Source organism: Seriola dumerili, unplaced genomic scaffold (genome assembly GCF_002260705.1).
Source record: "Seriola dumerili isolate Sdu_G_001 unplaced genomic scaffold, Sdu_1.0 BDQW01000219.1, whole genome shotgun sequence".
In the NCBI taxonomy this organism is placed as follows: Eukaryota; Metazoa; Chordata; class Actinopteri; order Carangiformes; family Carangidae; genus Seriola; species Seriola dumerili.
The window spans coordinates 1,053,369-1,070,227 of record NW_019174474.1 but is presented as its reverse complement, the minus strand read 5'-3'; the positions used below and the strand labels follow the sequence as shown (position 1 = coordinate 1,070,227).

The 16,859-nt window shown below is 39.8% G+C and overlaps 2 protein-coding genes across 2 annotated transcripts; both read left to right on the top strand.

Moving 5' to 3' along the window:
* The first annotated feature begins 130 nt into the window (after positions 1–130).
* On the top strand, positions 131–9,291 carry ice2 (interactor of little elongation complex ELL subunit 2). The gene is made up of 15 exons (XM_022754519.1): positions 131–251; positions 1,582–1,683; positions 1,782–2,139; positions 2,227–2,346; positions 2,438–2,572; positions 2,779–2,895; positions 3,206–3,365; positions 4,140–4,321; positions 4,428–5,262; positions 5,349–5,518; positions 5,618–5,747; positions 6,997–7,081; positions 7,302–7,352; positions 7,942–8,179; positions 8,857–9,291. Exons 1-15 carry the CDS (start codon positions 238–240, stop codon positions 9,004–9,006), a joined length of 2,847 nt encoding a protein of 948 aa, XP_022610240.1. The 5' UTR covers positions 131–237; the 3' UTR covers positions 9,007–9,291.
* Positions 9,292–9,557: 266 nt separating this feature from the next.
* Positions 9,558–14,002, top strand: LOC111228497 (annexin A2-like). Its single transcript, XM_022754400.1, has 13 exons — positions 9,558–9,650; positions 10,244–10,301; positions 10,427–10,520; positions 10,975–11,069; positions 11,177–11,290; positions 11,445–11,535; positions 11,794–11,873; positions 11,954–12,013; positions 12,571–12,664; positions 12,787–12,882; positions 13,132–13,190; positions 13,456–13,578; positions 13,665–14,002. The coding sequence occupies exons 2-13, from the start codon at positions 10,254–10,256 to the stop codon at positions 13,722–13,724; spliced, it is 1,014 nt and encodes a 337-aa protein (XP_022610121.1). The 5' UTR covers positions 9,558–9,650; positions 10,244–10,253; the 3' UTR covers positions 13,725–14,002.
* The last annotated feature ends 2,857 nt before the right edge of the window (positions 14,003–16,859 follow it).

The window sequence follows — 16,859 nt, the reverse complement described above, 5'->3', positions numbered from 1 at the left end:
CAAAGATGTTGTTGTTTCATGGACGTGTTTGCTAATATTCAGTAAATAGGCAGATAGACAGACAAATGTCCACAAGGGGGCAGCAATGTTCACAAAGCTTTAATATCAACATAATTTCACCAGACGAAGAATGGCGCTAGTCAAACGTTCGTTAGCTGGCTAATGCTAACTGACATGTTTACAGTAGCGTTTACGTTATATGTTGTGATTCCTGCGGACCATTAGAAAGGGACAACAATGGAGCTGGTATGGTAAGTAATGCGTTCACTGCAAACTTTTGCAGACTGTGGTGGTAGATTTTGAGACAGCTCGGGCTATTTAGCTAACCTATCCTCTTGACTAGCTCTTAGCTAACAAGCTAGTTAGCATACTAAGCTAAGCCCGACTGAGAGTTGTGTTTTGACTGACTGTTAACAGCCAGCCGTGCTAACCAAACGTTAGCTACTTATATGATAAAAGTGTCCCCAACCGGACAGCGATTACCATTATGTGGCTGTTCGCAGCTATTATTCCTGAACGTTTGCTGTTATATTTAAAGCACGAGTCTGTACCGGGGAGGACTAAACAGAACTGCACCAGTTAACCTTAGCTGTCAGTCAAACTATTCAGTGAGACAGAAACTTAACTTTAGTTAACGAAATACATAGCATAATAGAATGCAACGTCTAGCATCATTTTAAACCAATGGTATATCATTTTAGCTAAAACATGTAAATATCCTAATCATACTGCTTACACAAAAACGCTACTGTTAATTCATTTATAATTATTTGGACATTGCAATTGTATCGTTGTTGTCAGGATGCGTGTTACTGATAATACAGGACAGTGATTTAACACCGAAATGTTACGATAACGACAATGTCATCCCGTATTCTGATGGTTGAAAGGGGAAGCTCATAGTAACATGTTTAACATGCCTCAGAAGGAGATCTGTGTTCTACCCACGTGTTGTACTAAAATATAGTACAGTTGGCATTATCACAAAATACTGGGAGATAGATATAGCGTTACATTCTCGTTAGTACGTTATTTAGATAAGGTCCTTGCTATTTGTAACAAATTAGGAAGAAACTACTAAAACGAATGGCACATTTTAATTAGTGCCAGATGGCTAATGTATAATATTGATCACAGATTAAATTTGGGTTGATCAAAGATTGGCAGCTAAAAAATAAAACTACATGGCACTGACAAAATAAAATAAAGTAGGCTAGTGATAGTATTTTCAAGCTGAAACAGGGAAATGTTAATTTTATTTGATCTAGTTTAGGCCAACTGTTTAAAAAGGAAATAAGATTAGTATTGAATACGGGTTAATTGGCATGTGCATGCCTCCCATCCACATCTGTCTCTTGGTGGATGCTCATCAAGTATAAAATACATGTGTGTACAATGCGATATCTTAAATATTTTGTTTTTTTGACTTTGGCATTAACCACTATGGCATTCAATGTCATGTGTGACACCGAATGTGTGTTTGGTTAGTTAAATGGTAAAAATGAATATCAAATCTAACAGCTATAATAAAAGCAATGCAAAGATATATTATAATATATTATGTAATATATTTATGTAAAGGGAGGACCCTCCTGTTCCTGACACACCATTCTTTACCAGAGATTTCTACGAAAAATATTCCCTCGCACCTAACATCAGGGAACTCTGGGCCTTTCTCCAAAGGTATGTCAGTAAATAAACATATTAAGTAACACATCAGTTAAGATACATTTTAGAGACTGCATTTTCTTTTCCCCCTTGATTTTTTTTTTCCTCCTAAGTCCTGTAGAGAATACCAAGATAAAACAAGGGTGTGATGTTGGGGCTGCAAAAGCCTCCTGCTCTCCCTCCACAGAAGACGCTGCAGAGTTTAAAGACAACAGTTGCATCAGTAAGGAAGAGTCCTTTTGTGACAGCTCTGATAGCGATGATCCATATGCAGACAGTGTTGCGGATGGTGAAGAAGAATGCAAGGATACCAGAAAATCAAGAGTGAAGCTCAAGCAGGTTGAGAATGAGCCTGTGCCTGCTTACCCTGAACCCAGACTGCCATTCCCTTGTACGTCCACCCTGTCCAGCAAAGACCAGAACACATATCTCGGCTTTTTGATGAGAAAGAAAATCAGTGATCCCCCACAGGTGCCAGCATATTCATCTTAACAGTATTTTGATTCTGACGGTCCCTGTTGCATTTCTTAACTCAAATAATTTGGTCTGATATTTCAGAACTTAAAAGGACGAGTAAACAATGAAGTGATACAGTTCATGAGGTACCTGCAAGCTGTGGCCAAAATGTGTGCCGATGACTACAACTTCATATCACAGGGAGCTATGCAATATTCAGAGGTACTGATGCTTCAAGGATTGCACCTGTCAGCAGCTCTGTGTGATGTGTGTTCACAAGTATTAAAATACAGATCCCAAATTTGTTTTTCAGGATTTCTTCAGGGGCTGTTTGGAGTGCATTAAGACATTTCCTCAGTTCTACCAAATCCATGAGATGACTAGTTTGACAGGGGGAACTTTCAACCCAGGGCTGAATCTGACCTTTGAAAAACAGCTGCTAATCATGGTAATGTACTTTTGAAGTGCTTCTATCACACAAGAGCTGTTCCAGTGCTGGAGGTGTAGGATTACCACTTCATATATTTCTGTTCATAAATGCCATTGTCCAGTTTTCTGTTCAACCTTTCATCTTGAAGTATTGTATTGCAGAATCAGTCTTTTGGTGTTGATTCACTTCTTCCATTTCCATATTTGCACCCTTTATTTCTCCAGGGCAATGTGGATATTACAGACCACAAGATAGTGCCTGCTGATGCACAGCTTGCATCGGATTATCAAAGTGTTTCATCAGAGAATCCTCCAGCTAAAAAAGCTAAGGACATGCACGCTGTAAGCAATTGTCTCGCTTTTTTAATTACTCCAATAAAGTCACAAAGATGTTTTACTGCTAGAATGGGATTCATGACCGCAGGTCTATTGTAACTCCATTTCAGCTCTTGCAGTTTTCACAAAAGACACCAGAGGGTGTTCATGTCTTGCTCAGCAAAACCACTACTAATTGTGTTTCTGAAGGATGCTTGGTCAGGCACAGTACTGTCAAAGTCCAGTTAACTGTAGACACTTGCGTAGTTACTTGTATTTGTTTGATTGATATCGTGGATGTTCTGGTGGTTTGACTTAGTCTTGTTTTTCTATACAGAACATCAGCAGGGATGGCAATGCAGAGAAGCTGTGTGCCCGTTATGAGCCTCACGTGTGTCTGACTCGTGATGCCCTGGTCAAGCTGCTGGACAACCATGGCCCTGACTTTGGGGAGCCATGGGAACTGCCTGTTTGGATCAAAGTAAATCCAGAAAAAGGTACAGCAACACCATTCAGCCACTCAGGCTGTCATGGTGGAAATTAGATTAATTAGGGCAAATTTAGGCTCTACTTCCAGTGGGTACAATGCTTAAAAACAATACATGCTGGCCATCTTCAACTATCAAATCATGCCAAATAATCTTGCTGTTTTATCCCATTTTAAACAGGTGACAACTTAAATCTTGGTTTGCATATATACAGACAGTAGACCTGACCTTACAAAAAACATGTTTGAATAAGATGGTGACCACAGATTCATACGGCTGCATTTATACCAAAGAATAAAGTAGAGTAGTGTGTGCACAGTGAAAACAGAAACGTATAGTATGGTATTGTGTTTTAGTTTGTATAAGTTGGCACTTATTGAATTTAAGTTCTTCTCAATAAAAGATTATAGGAATTCTAATAAAATAGACTGAAAATCACGTAGTTTTAACTTGCTGAAATAGTAAAAAAAAAAATGCTACTCCATGATATGTTTCAAAGTTTAAAAAGACTGCTTGAGATTTTTAGATCATAAGGATCTATGTTTTTGACATATAGGTAATAGATTTACACTCACTGTTAAAAAAAAAAAAGAAAAAAAAGAGGTTTCATGTTGACATTGCATATAAGGAGTTTTGCATCTGATTTTGTTTTTGAGAGGTGAGACATTTTTAATCACATTTGTTAACGAAACACAGTATGTAGCAGTGAAGTGTGCATTTTCATCAAATGGCCTCATGGTGTCACTGTTTCATGTAGTCCTTTATTTCACGTCTTATTTACAGGCAGTAGTCAGAAGAAGACTGTGTACATAGACTCACCCCTCATGAAGACTGAAATGACAGTGAGAGAGAGGAGTCACTTCTACCATGAGGAGAGTTTGAAGCTCTCCATCAAGAAGAATGGAATTAAAAATGTGTTTCATTTAATGACAGAGCTTCCTGCGAATGAGCAGCAACTCTCTGCGGTATGTTGACGTACAAGGAGGTGGTGGTTACAACAGGGTGGTAATATACTGTATGTGGTATGTGTTTTCATCAGGGCAATAATTTTGTTTTCTGTTTCTGTATCAGGAGAGCTCACAAAGAAATCCAGTGTGTTTTGAAAACAACGGTCTTGACTTTGAGGTGGACCTTACTGACCTCGAGACATTTGGAGAGACAACACCTATTAAAGCCCCAAAGAAGCAGAAAATACACAATGAGCAGGATGCATGTGTTAAAACTAAAAATACTACAAGTGCCCCAACTTTAAGTAAAAGTGAAAGGGCCAGTGAGCATCTTGGAAACACTAGCAGCAGTTCACTAGAAGAGATGAACACCTCATTGAGAGTTATGGATGATCCCATGAGAAAGGAGGCAGCCCAGCCAGTTGTGAGTGAGTCCAGTGTGCCAATGAGTGAACTGGTGAGGCAGGACTCTGCACAGGAAAGTGACCAAGACCTTGGGTTTGCAGGAGACTCTGAAGATGAGAAGCTGGTCATTGATGTCTCTGTGTCCCCAGCACCTTCAACACAACCTAAGCCCATATCATGTTCATCTGACCCCCCTCTCACCCCAGTCTCTAAGACTGACCCTGTAAATTCAGAGTTATCTTCCCCTCAAAAAGTTCCAAGGCGTACGCGACAATCCAAAAGATCAAAGGCTGGCGACCAACTGGGAGAGATCCTGCGCATGCAGACAGCAATGTTCAACTCTGCCAACGACACAGGCAAATGCTCCACCATATCCCAGGAGACTAACTCACCCAGCCGAAACACGGGACCCTCAGTTCACTCCCATCAAACGTCTTTGGTAAAGCCCTGTGTGTCTTCATACTTGGAGAGAAACCAGAACCAGGACGGAGAGACGTGCACTGCCCCCCACAAATCTGCACCAGTGGTCAACAACAACACGACAGAGCACAAAAGTTAGTGTCAAATTGATTTTCATTGTGTGGATCTCAGTTGTGTCTGTATGCCACTAACACACAGTGCATTGTTGTCCACTATGCAGAAATACTGTCACAAGACCTACAGGCTAGTGCGGAGGATGAACAAGATTACAAGGCTCCAGAAAAGGGCAACCTACTCTACAAGCTCTACAGTCTGCAAGATTTGCTGGTCATGGTGCGCAGCTCTGTCTCACTGACCCATTCGAGAAAAGTAGGCAGCGGCCAAAACCAGGTATACATGTTAGTTTATAAACATCCTCTTCATATATTGAAGTGTAAAATCCGTATTTCTAACCATCCTATTTGTGTCCTTTGTTTTCTGCCCTAGTAGCATGTGCCAGTGCATGTCTTGCCCAAACTGGAGTACCAGATGAGTTATGGTGTTGAGTGTCTAACCAGCAGTGAGGCTTGCCAGCTGTGGACAGAGACATTGCTCCACTCCAGCACAGTTTCATACATAGGTAAAACTTTTAGTACTGCTACTGGCAATCCTGTTCTTTCTGAATTCTGTTAAAATCAAGGCAGGAAAGTTCCCAAATTGCTCTCAGTTCAAGTGCAGTGCCTTTCATTTCTCAACATAAATGCTAAGAAAATAGTCAAAGTAACATTTATGTGGCTAGAAAAAGAGAATTTTCTCTTTTTCTTCCCTCACTGCGTTCAGAAGAGTCCACAAGGCATATCCTCCCACAAACCAATGGAATAGTCTTCAGATGACTCACTATCCTGCTGCCACTGTGTGGTGATTAAGTTTATTTTGTTGCCATAACAACAGACACATTTGGTTGTGAGGAATTACAAAGAATACAGTGTGCGGAGCTCAGCTAAATGTTGTTTATAGCTTTGATTAAATTGCTTCAATGGATGCTGTCGACTTACATGTGCTGTTTACCTGTAGTTCAAGATTCAGGGAAATACTTTCCTGTAATAGCTGCACTGATTTTTTTTGACTTATGTATGTGTTGTCTGGGATTGTACGTCACCAGCATCTACCCAGCATTATGAATTTCTGTCTAATGTATAGCTCTTGCAACTAGCTATCTCCAAATTATAGGCCTTTCCAGTCTGTCAGCATAGTTGACGCACAGTACACATTGAAAGTACAAGCTTCTATACTGCTTCCTTTTATTCAGCTGCTCTGCTATGAACAACTTTGTAAACAAAAAAAAGTGGATGTAACTCTGCATCAGGCATCTGAGTTCCATGATTTTTTTGAAAGATTTGAAAGAGAGAGAGAAATTGTTAGATTTCCCAGTCAGAAATATTGGACACTGTCGTACTAACGTTAGTATAAGAGGAATAGCCTGTATGAAACAATATGGAATATCTCCCATATAATGCGACAGGAACAGCTGATAAAGGACTTCCTTCTTTGCTTTCTGGTTCGTAGTTCATCATGTGGTTTATCATGTGGCTTACCCATTTGTTTATTTATGGTTTTGGATTTAGGCTTTAAAATAGTCCATACTTGAAGGACGGCACTGTTGAAATAAGAAGGAATTATAAGCTGGAGTGGGAGGCAGGAAAGAAGACGAGACCAACAAGCATTTTTTTACCCCCCACTCAAGCTTGTAACAACGCTGGCAAATCATCACAGACTAATTGCATTGTAAGCACTAGGAATGACATTGATGATGAGGTGAAGCTCTTGATATGCACGCTCATTAGCTCTGTTCTCGGTGTATCTCTCACCCTCTCTGTCTGTCTCTGTAGCTCACATCAATGCACACACATCAAAAGTAGCTCTGCTGAGAAAGCTGCCAGACGACTGGAAACAGAATGTCTCCTGTGGGTTCAAGTGAGTGTCGTTGTGTGCATGATTAGGATTAACCCAAGCATCTCTTTGTGATTATGTTACTTAAGATTCAGTCAGTTCATCAGTTTATCAATAATCCAGGTCTTTTCATCATTGGTCGCAATCATCGCCTCTGTTTTTGTCGCCTGAATCAGTGTTGAAAATTGGAACCCCGCCAAAGTACACAGACTTTAACTTGGTGATATCTCTTTTCCATTCACAGGCCATCAAAGTCACTGAATATACTGCACCACCTATTGAAAAAGCTAACTGGGTAAGATTCTTAGTGCTGAGCTCCTCTTCTATAATTTTCCTCTTTTTATTCAGATGCATTATCATTTAAGACTGTTAACTTATTAAATCATTTCTGCAGAAAGAATGTTAGTTTGGGCATTTTTAATGCAACAGTTTTTATTCGTTGATCCTAATGCAAGCACATGACTTTTTTAAAGTGTGAAAACTGTAAAGATAGATATGAATAGATAACTGTGGATTGATTTGATGAAAATTTGAGAGAGATTGGGTCTTGAACTTTTCTTTAGCGGAAGATCATGTGCAGATGAATTGTCTGGGAACATCTTTCTTCATGCTTTGATTAAGATTAAATTAAGATAGAAATTTTTGTACATTCAGAGCTGACAGCCTTGGGCTAAAGATATGACGACAGTCGGCCCTCGTGTTTGTACTGGAGGGTTACACAATCGATTACTCAACAACCCTCAAAAGATGTGTCACCTTCTGCTTTCTTAAGGCTCTGTTTACCTACATTCCAATCATGTGGCAGGAAACAAGAGATCCCTCAGAGTGCTAATATGTGGGTTTTGATTTTCACACACCCTCATTCACTTCATTTGATTTTGTAGGTTAGACAAAGGACAGTACCTGATTGTGCACAAAGCAGGGGAACCATTTGTGACCTTATTAAAAGCAGCTAAAGTGAGTCGGGGGTCATACAGCCTGCAGCAGCTCCACAGCTCTGTCCCACAGCCCCCAGCCTCTGGCCTCGTGCCCTGGATACCTGTTGATCCAGCTGTGGTCCTACCCTTCCACCGAGCACATGGCCGTGTCCCCTGCACCTTCCCACCAAAACCCTTCCAAAAGGTGTGTGCTTGTTTTTTGTCACTGTACTTACTGTGTTGACGGATGGCACTGTGAAAAAATATGATATCCCCTGAGTTCATGGCCAGACACATCAGTAATGACACACCCAAGTAGATGAAAAGTTGAAGTGTTACTGGAGCTGTTGGGAAGTGCTTAAGTGGTTAATTTTCTAGGAAGTCCACACCCTATCTCAGACACACAAATGCATACAGACACAGGGATTCCCTAAAAGCCAGGATAAATGAAATGCTGTCTCCCACTAAGTTGTAGTGAGCACAAAGTATTTGGCCATTTCCTTATCAGGCAGGCTGAACCAGCACACCACTGCATAGTTTGCCTGCACAAGCCCAAAACTAACGAGAGGGACAATAGGTAGCATACCATTATCAGCAGCAGCTTAGTGTGGTTTATTCGTGTAAGACTCTGAGACATTCATAGAATGCCTGTCAAAAATTTGACATAGTAAAGACATGAACACATCTTTAAATTTGTCCAACAGCAAAAGAAAACAACTGTCAATAAAAAAAAAGTGTTTAGCCGTACATTTTGTCAACATTTGCCACTGACTTCTGAGACTACCAAACAAAAATATTGTTGGAGGATATAATGTGTAGTGCTACTTGAATTTAGCACCCGGTTATTTAAAGATCCATTTTTGCTTTCCTTTATCCCACCAGACGACGAGAGATGGGTCATCACAGTCCAACAGCTGTGGAGCTGGACAGTCAAACAACTTGAACACAGGAGGCAACACGAAGAAAAAAAAATCAAAACGTGCGGCAAGGCGTAAGAAGTTTATGAAAAAGCTAATTCAGAAGTCCATTTAAAATCCCTTATCATTGGATTTAATATCATGTCATTCTTACCATTTCATATCATAGGTTAGGTAAATCAGAGGAGGAGCCGTGTCTGTGTTGGAAAGGAAGGGAAAGGAAAGGTTTCATACTGGAAATACATAATGAACTTAACTATAGATGTGACAGCTGAAGCACTTTCTACAGTATAGAATCTAAACTTTGTATTTCAATTTTGTTCAGAGATGTTTTGTAGATTTTGTCATTTTGTAATGTTTTGTAAAAACAGAGCAACAATAAACTTTGTTCAAGTGTTCATATGAGAGTGTGGTTATTGTCTGTAATTTGCAGTTATTTGTAAGGTCTGCACTGTGAAGTCAGGATTAGACATCACTTTGAAAATCTACTGAAGGCACGGAGCTCCAGTCGCTTGGAATAGTTTGTGTGAGGGTAAAAGTTTAACAAAGCTTTCAAAACCTTGAACTCTTTGCTGGGGCTTCCAGTGGCTCCTAGTGAAATAGGGTGGAGTTATGAGTGCATGGAAAGGGGAGGGAATCTGAGTCAGGGGAGGTGAAAGGGGAAGCCTTTCTGTATGTTAGAAAAGTTACAGCTCCCACACCCATTCTTCTTTAACATCGCCTGGACAAGTCTCTATCATCTCAACTTTTACAAATAAGGTAAGTTCAGTGTGATCATACATCTTTATGTGGAATAGCATGATTTGTAATCGAGATTAACGTTACACAACAGTAAATAGAGTACAGGTTTAAGTTAATTTTCCAAATTGCAGTCATGAGTCATAACATGCTTTCCACATAGTCTCCATTCAGTTTGTGTTGTGCTTGTGCTGTTTTGTTGTCTTTTTTTTCTTGATAAAACTAAGTTCCTGCCCTCTAGTGTCAGCTCTAACCTGTTCTTTTGTGTGAATTTGAATGTGCTCAGTTGTCATACCAGACTGGAGTACAGTGGCACTTTTTCCAGGGTGTGTCTCTGGGGTTGCTGTTAAGGATATGAAAGTTAGTGTAGTGTCCATCAATTTTAGGACCTAATGTGAATGTGAATATGCCAAAACTGTAAACAAAGGTACTTGCAGTGATTTGTGTGACTTGAATGAACTGAGTTTCTCTGCCCCTGTTTAGAAGACATTGCCTTAAGTGATTATGTGTTCAGACAAAACATGACCCTGTGCATGGTTCAAGTTAGTGACAGGATTACAGTGAGATCTGATTACAAGATTGTATGGTGTTGATAGTTTTATCACCTTTTCCAGGGAAGTCAACATGTCGATGGTATCAGAGTTTCTTGGACAGCTGTCCCTCAACATTGGGGTAATGCCAACTTATAGTTTTTTATTTTTGAAAATATACAGTAGATTATTGCACTGGATACACTGCATACTGTTTGTTCAATAATGCTTTTGTTTTTATCTCTCACACTCACTTTGAATCCTCAGGCCCATGAACCCACGTTCCCCACTGTGGTACCTGCTGTGGACTTTGACCCTGACAGAGATGCTGCCAGAATAGAGACTGCTATCAAAACCAAAGGCAAGATACAAAACAGTGCATGACTCAAAAAAGCCAAAAAAAAAAAAAATCAGTGCTTGGTTCTGCAACTTCTCTCCACAAATGAGTAGCTGGTATTTATGAGTCAGCATCCTGGCTTCAAATCTTTTGACCATGCTGGGAACACCTCCAAGTCTGTGCCTCAGTGCTGCCAGAGCTCTCCTCTGACCACTGACTAAGAATTACTGGCAACAGCCTGACCACTAACTCTTCAACACCCCGCCATTTTGTTGTAATGATAAACATGTTCTATGTGGTGTTAATTTTCTTTACTAGTGAGAGCATGAGGGTTAAAACACCTTGTGACCATGCCAAAGCAAGCCTGCTTTGACACATGACATATAATTCAAAATATAATTCTGTAAATATATTTAGTGGTTGAATTCCATCCCTTTTAATGTGTGTAATCTATGTGTCTTTATTGCGTTAACATTAGGAGTGGATGAGCAGACCATCATTGACGTCCTCACAAAGCGGACCTACTCCCAAAGGAGAGACATCGCTTTTGCATATGAAAGGAGGGCAAAGAAGGTACAGTAGGCCCAGACAGAAAATTAAAAAACCCTCCACAGCTCTGATGGTGTAGTGGGGCACATTCAGTCCAATCAGGTAACATTATTATATTTTTATATTTTTAGGACATGATCTCAGCCCTGAAGGGAGCGCTGTCTGGTTCTGTGGAAACAGTGATCCTTGGACTAATGAAGAGCACGGCCCAGTATGATGCCTCAGAGATCAGAGGATCAATCAAGGTAAAGGACATGGATTTCATCAGTGGATTCCAATGAGGGATTACACTGCCCTCTACTGGAAAAAGTGTTTTTTTTTTTTTCTTGAGATCTGAAGTTAGGTGGTGTATATCTTGTGTCACGTATAAAAAAGTAATGAAGATTTCCGTCTCTTCAGGGCTTAGGAACAGATGAAGAAACGCTGATTGAGATTTTGTGCTCACGCAGCAATGATGAGCTGGTGGAGATCAAGAAGGTGTACAAAGAGTGTAAGTTTAAAAACATCCCAGGAATTCATTTAAAGGGTTGGAAGTACATCTTAATATATAATGTCTCACTCATAGGTTGTTGGGCTGTCTGCTCTCCATGCACTATAACATTATTGTACAACCATGGCTCTCTTTGTCCATCAAAAAGTCTTGTGCCCAGTCTTGAATGCCCTTGAACCAGGAATTCAACAGCTGTGTGATTGTTGTGGTTATGCAGAGAGAGCGAACAATCTAAAAATGAAAATTTATTTCCCACAGTGTTCAAGAAGGAGCTGGACAAAGACGTTGCAGGTGACACCTCAGGGAACTTTGCTAAGCTGCTCTTGGCTCTGGTGCAGGTGAGATCTGTCAGTGCCTGTCTTTATGATTTATACAACACAATAATGTCGAAACTGACCTGAGTCTCATTTCTGTGCAGACCAAGAGAGCCGAACCATCCTCTATTGTAGACTACGAAAAGATTGATGAAGATGCCAGAGTAAGTTGCTATTTTCACTTTGTCTGGAAATACAAGTCAATTGATTTTAAAAGTCAATTTTTTTTTTTTTTTACATATAATTGAAGATTCCAGCTGTGAATGTTAAACTGCTGAAGTTACTTATAGGTTTTGTTTTTTGAAAATTCCTAAGTGTGTGTCACCTCTCTATATTCTATATCTATCCTAAGATCAACCTTATGATGGATATTTGATTTGTGTTTGATATCAAAGCTGTTTAAATATGAACAATTTATTGACTTTAACCAGTTCATTCTTAAAGTAAATACCAAGTCTACTTTTGGTCAGTGTCATACTTTACCCCTAAATATGCACATTTTGAGTTTTTGCATTTAACCAAAAACCGAAGTCAGTCTGAACGAGCTTAGACACCCTGGATAATTTGAACAAACTTTGTGCAGATGATAATTTTGTTGCAGACTTATTTAAAAATACTTATAAATTTTGGTGCAGTCCTATTTAAAAGGGGCAGCACCACTCTTGTGCCTCAAAGTTTAACATATGGCAGCGTTTGCCGGTATTTTGCTGATTCTGCTCAGGCACTCTATGACGCTGGCGTAAAGATTAAAGGAACTGATGTGGCGACCTGGATCTCCATTATGTCTGAGAGGAGTGTACCCCACCTGCAGAAAGGTACTACACCCTGTTTACATGTGGAATCATTCATGCACAAGTGCTGATTTTTACTTCTACTTAATAATTTGAAAAATATACCTCTTAGCAATCAAAATGAATCATCTTTCTCTGTTTGTTAGTGTTTCAGAGGTACAAGAGCTACAGCCCCTACGACATGCAGGAGAGTATTCAGAAGGAAGTCAAAGGAGACTTGCAGAGGTCCTTCCTGGTGCTAGGTACACTTATCTTTATCAGGATATTCATATTCTTAATCCAAGTACTTCCTTAGGTTTGACAGTGGTCCTATTTATTCATCATCTTAAGTAAATATTCTTCTGATGGCTCAGGTTTAGTTATATGAATCACTTTCATAACGACAGAAAATACAATAATAGAAAATGTGCTGTATACATATTACATACAAGTATTATAGAGATACAAAATTTATTATTGTGGATATTTATTGTGTTTTTCTTTTGTTCCAGTTCAGTGCTTTGAAAACAAACAGCTGTACTTCGCCAACAGACTGAATGAAGCCATGAAGGTAGTTACACTGCAGTTACACTCTCTTTCTTCTTGCTGAAATGTGGCTAGTTTGAAGGCCAGACATTTTTTTTTTTTTGCTTTTTTTTTTTGCTTTGGAACAGATGTAAGAAATACATCTGCTTGTGAAAGTGCAATTTTGCTGCAGGAACACAGAATCCAAAGTTGGTAAAAGTTGTCTTACAACGGTGTTGCATCAGCTGCTGTAGTTAAGTATAGAACATGTACGACTTGAGTTAAGTGCTGACTTGTTCTTGTCTGCTCAGAGTAAAGGAGCCAAAGAGAAGATAGTGACCAGAATTATTGTGTCACGCTGCGAAGTGGACCTGAAGAAGATCTGCTCTGAATACAAGACCAACTATGGACAGTCTCTGCAAAAGACGATTTTGGTGAGTGAATTATAAAACATGCCCCTGGCTTATTACTGATCTACAGTTAGGCTTGCTCTATCATGCACCCTGCTCTGTTTCTGCAGGAGCACACCAAGGGAGACTACCAGAAGGCTCTGCTTGGCCTGTGTGGACCAGAGCAGTAAAGATGAATCATCAGTATCAAAAGGGTCTCACTTTCCATCACTGGAAAGGTGCACTGGAAAGGTGGGCTTCCGAATATCACACTTAACTGCAGCAAAAGCCCATCCTACTTTCCACACACACACACACACACACACACACACACACACACACACACACACACACGCACACACATTTAAATAAATTCACGTTTAATTTCAAGGTGATAACTATATCTTTTTGCTACATGAAAAATCTGTATTACAGCTTACCTTTTTTGAAATAAAGTTCGTTTTTGAAGCATTGTTTCCTAATTTCCCTGAATTTCCCCCCAGGTTGTTCTTACTTGAGGTTTACATAGTTATCCACAGGAGGGAGCTATAGTAACATTAAAAGCAGCTGCTGAAAGCTCCAGCTAATCAATGTCTCAGGGCCTCATAATATCTGATACCTGCTGAGGAAATGCAGAGAACTTACATTTTTTAATATAATGAAATATTTGATCTTAAATGACATTTTTGAATTTCATCATTATCCATTTTCCTGCTTATTACAGGGAGTAAATGAAGTTAGAATAAATGAAAACAGATATATAACATATATTTCATTTGCACAGGATGAAAGCAGTTTTATTTTTCATTTTATGACTTTTAAAAAAATGTAGTTAAAATGACTGTTTAAATGTAAAACGTCAGCTGTGCTGATTGAAAACTAAAAGATTTATAACTTCATAAAAAGAGAGTAGCACGACCCATACGGCATCTTTTCATACAAATAATTATGAGAAATATTCCTTCATTTTCCACTATGTGGTTCTATCAAGATGATTTAATCATTAGTGTGTTTTTCTGTGTTTGTTTGGTGCTAATATTTTAATTAAAAATGTTAATTTTACCTCCGGCAAAGATGATTTGCATAGCACTAAACAAGCGTCTATACCGTGTGTTTCTGCTGTTTAGTTTGTGGTCTCTCAGGATGAAATAACCACCACAGTGTTGTCAAGGCATTTCTACTGAAGTATAAGAAAAAAATGGCCCCAAAAGGCAAGATCAGTACTGCTGAACACAGCGATGAGGGAAAGGATGTGAAAGGAAAGCCCGGACATAATAATCTAATGAAAATAAAAGTGGTGTACTGTAACTCAAATATGATAGAAGATCATCTATTATTGGGAGCCAAATTGCCTGATAAAATAATGCTTCTGTCTAATATTTTCACTGGTTGAGTAGCTGAGGAGAGAAACGGTGTCAAGTTTTAACAAGGCTTTGGATTTATGATCATTTTGTAATAATATTGATGAGAACATTAGCCCTTTGTGATGGTTTATGTTTATTGGCAATAAAAAAAATAAAATATAGTGTAAAGTAAGGTAAAACAGTATTTTGCAAAGCAGGGAGTGGGATTTATGCGTGAATATGGTGACAGATTAATCTCTGCATCATAAAGAGGAAAGTACCACCATATTTTTCCCTTTTTTATATGGATGTACAACATGCTGTTCTGTTCAAGGCCAGCCCGTAGGGACCTCCAGCAAACCCAAGGGGAACTCTCTTCTCAATTGAAACGATGCAATTTACTGTCCCAAACGCTGGCACTTCATCATTCAGAGGACTTTAACCCCATGAATGTCAAACACAGAGCATGCTGGGAAAGGAGATGGAATACCTCACATTACCATAACAACTAGTGCCAAATGACAGGCACTCAAAAGCCTAAAAGGTGAAGAATAATACCATAATCACCCAGTAATGTTTGAATTTGGGAATAGAGTTTTGATGGCATTATGTTTAGAAAAAATCTATAGGAGGAGTTGTCATTTTGAAATAATCTAATACACCAGTAAGGAACCAGTGGCCATTCCCAGCTGTCACAGTTATATCCTGGTGGTTTTAAAGGTCAGACAAATCCTGTTCCTTTTTCTAGCACTTGTCCCAGTTAGATCGAACATGTGGAAAGTCCCCCCCCCCCCGCCACCACCCCCACCTCAGAGACAAAGCCCAGGCAGCGCTGCAGGCATCCTGCAGCATTAAAGTTTCACAGTACAGCTGTATAGCTGCTGCCGGCCCGCCAGACATACCAACTGCACACTGGGAAGGTATTAGTTTGTGCTTTTTATTAATTCATTGCATTGAACAGAACTCGCAACTCAGAGAACCGACAGCTTCTTAACGTTCCTTCTCATCTCTCTCTCCTTGACACATCTGAACCTGGCTCAGTATTTTTGTGCAGAGCACCAAAGGGCGTTAAATTATAGAGTAGCAGGCCACCAAGGTCTGCTTTTAATTGTGTGCATCTGTGTGTGTGTGTTTGTGTGCGTGTGTGTTTGCCTGCAGCTCTATAGGTCGCAGGCATACTATAAAAGAGAACTCCTACAGGCTCAGCTGGAAGACCCGCTCCCTCAACACATCTGAGCCGGGAGAGCATGAGTTTGATTAATATTTTCTTAATTATCATTATTTAATTCAGCAAAACCAAAGCTTCTTCAGTGAAAGCGTGGCCTTTGTCTCTGTGATGCTGAATATCCTGGCTCATTAAGGGCATGGAGAGATCCTGTATATGGTAAATAAGAGGCTGTGTCTTACGCTGCAGCCCCAGGGAGAGTTGGCACCACAATGAAGGACATCTCCTTCTAAAGGATGGCGCTGCGCTGATGTTTCTCTGCTCAGACCGCAGAGCTGGATCCTCCGCCTCTGGCATCGTCAGGCCCGCTTCCTTTTATGAGGCTCAAACTGAGACAACAGCACAGGCAGATGAGCGATGTGCACCCGTCATGCCATCAGGCTGCCTCCTTTGTACAGTAGACTGGTGATTGAAACAACATAAGAGAGCAGAAAAAGGCCTGTCTCCTCTTGGGTTCTGGCTGCAGTCAGTCCATCTGCAGACAAAAAAAAAAAAAAAAAAGACATATTGAGAAGTTTATAAAAGAGCTTTGTGGACATGCAACACAATTTATGCCTTTGAAGAGTTCAGCTAAGAGTTCAGGAGCCAAAGAGAATCTCAGCAAGGTTATACTTGAAGCGCACAATGAATCTACTGTTTTATTTCAGCCTGTTTAATACAGTATTTACACATAGGGTGCAGTTAGTAATTGTACGTTAAATCAATCATGTCTGGTAATAGTCACAATCCAGTCTGTTAGAAAAGCATGCCTGGAGAGA

What these genes read in the sequence shown, in the direction of transcription:
- ice2 (XM_022754519.1), top strand. An exon ending in CAGCACAGTTTCATACATAG is followed by an intron (nt 5,748 to 6,996) that starts GTAAAACTTTTA and finishes CTGTCTCTGTAG; the next exon opens with CTCACATCAATGCACACACA. An exon ending in CTATTGAAAAAGCTAACTGG is followed by an intron (nt 7,353 to 7,941) that starts GTAAGATTCTTA and finishes TTGATTTTGTAG; the next exon opens with GTTAGACAAAGGACAGTACC.
- LOC111228497 (XM_022754400.1), top strand. Translation starts at nt 10,254, where the DNA reads ATGTCGATGGTATCAGAGTTTCTTGGACAGCTGTCCCTCAACATTGGG. An exon ending in ATGAAAGGAGGGCAAAGAAG is followed by an intron (nt 11,070 to 11,176) that starts GTACAGTAGGCC and finishes TTATATTTTTAG; the next exon opens with GACATGATCTCAGCCCTGAA. An exon ending in GACTGAATGAAGCCATGAAG is followed by an intron (nt 13,191 to 13,455) that starts GTAGTTACACTG and finishes TTGTCTGCTCAG; the next exon opens with AGTAAAGGAGCCAAAGAGAA.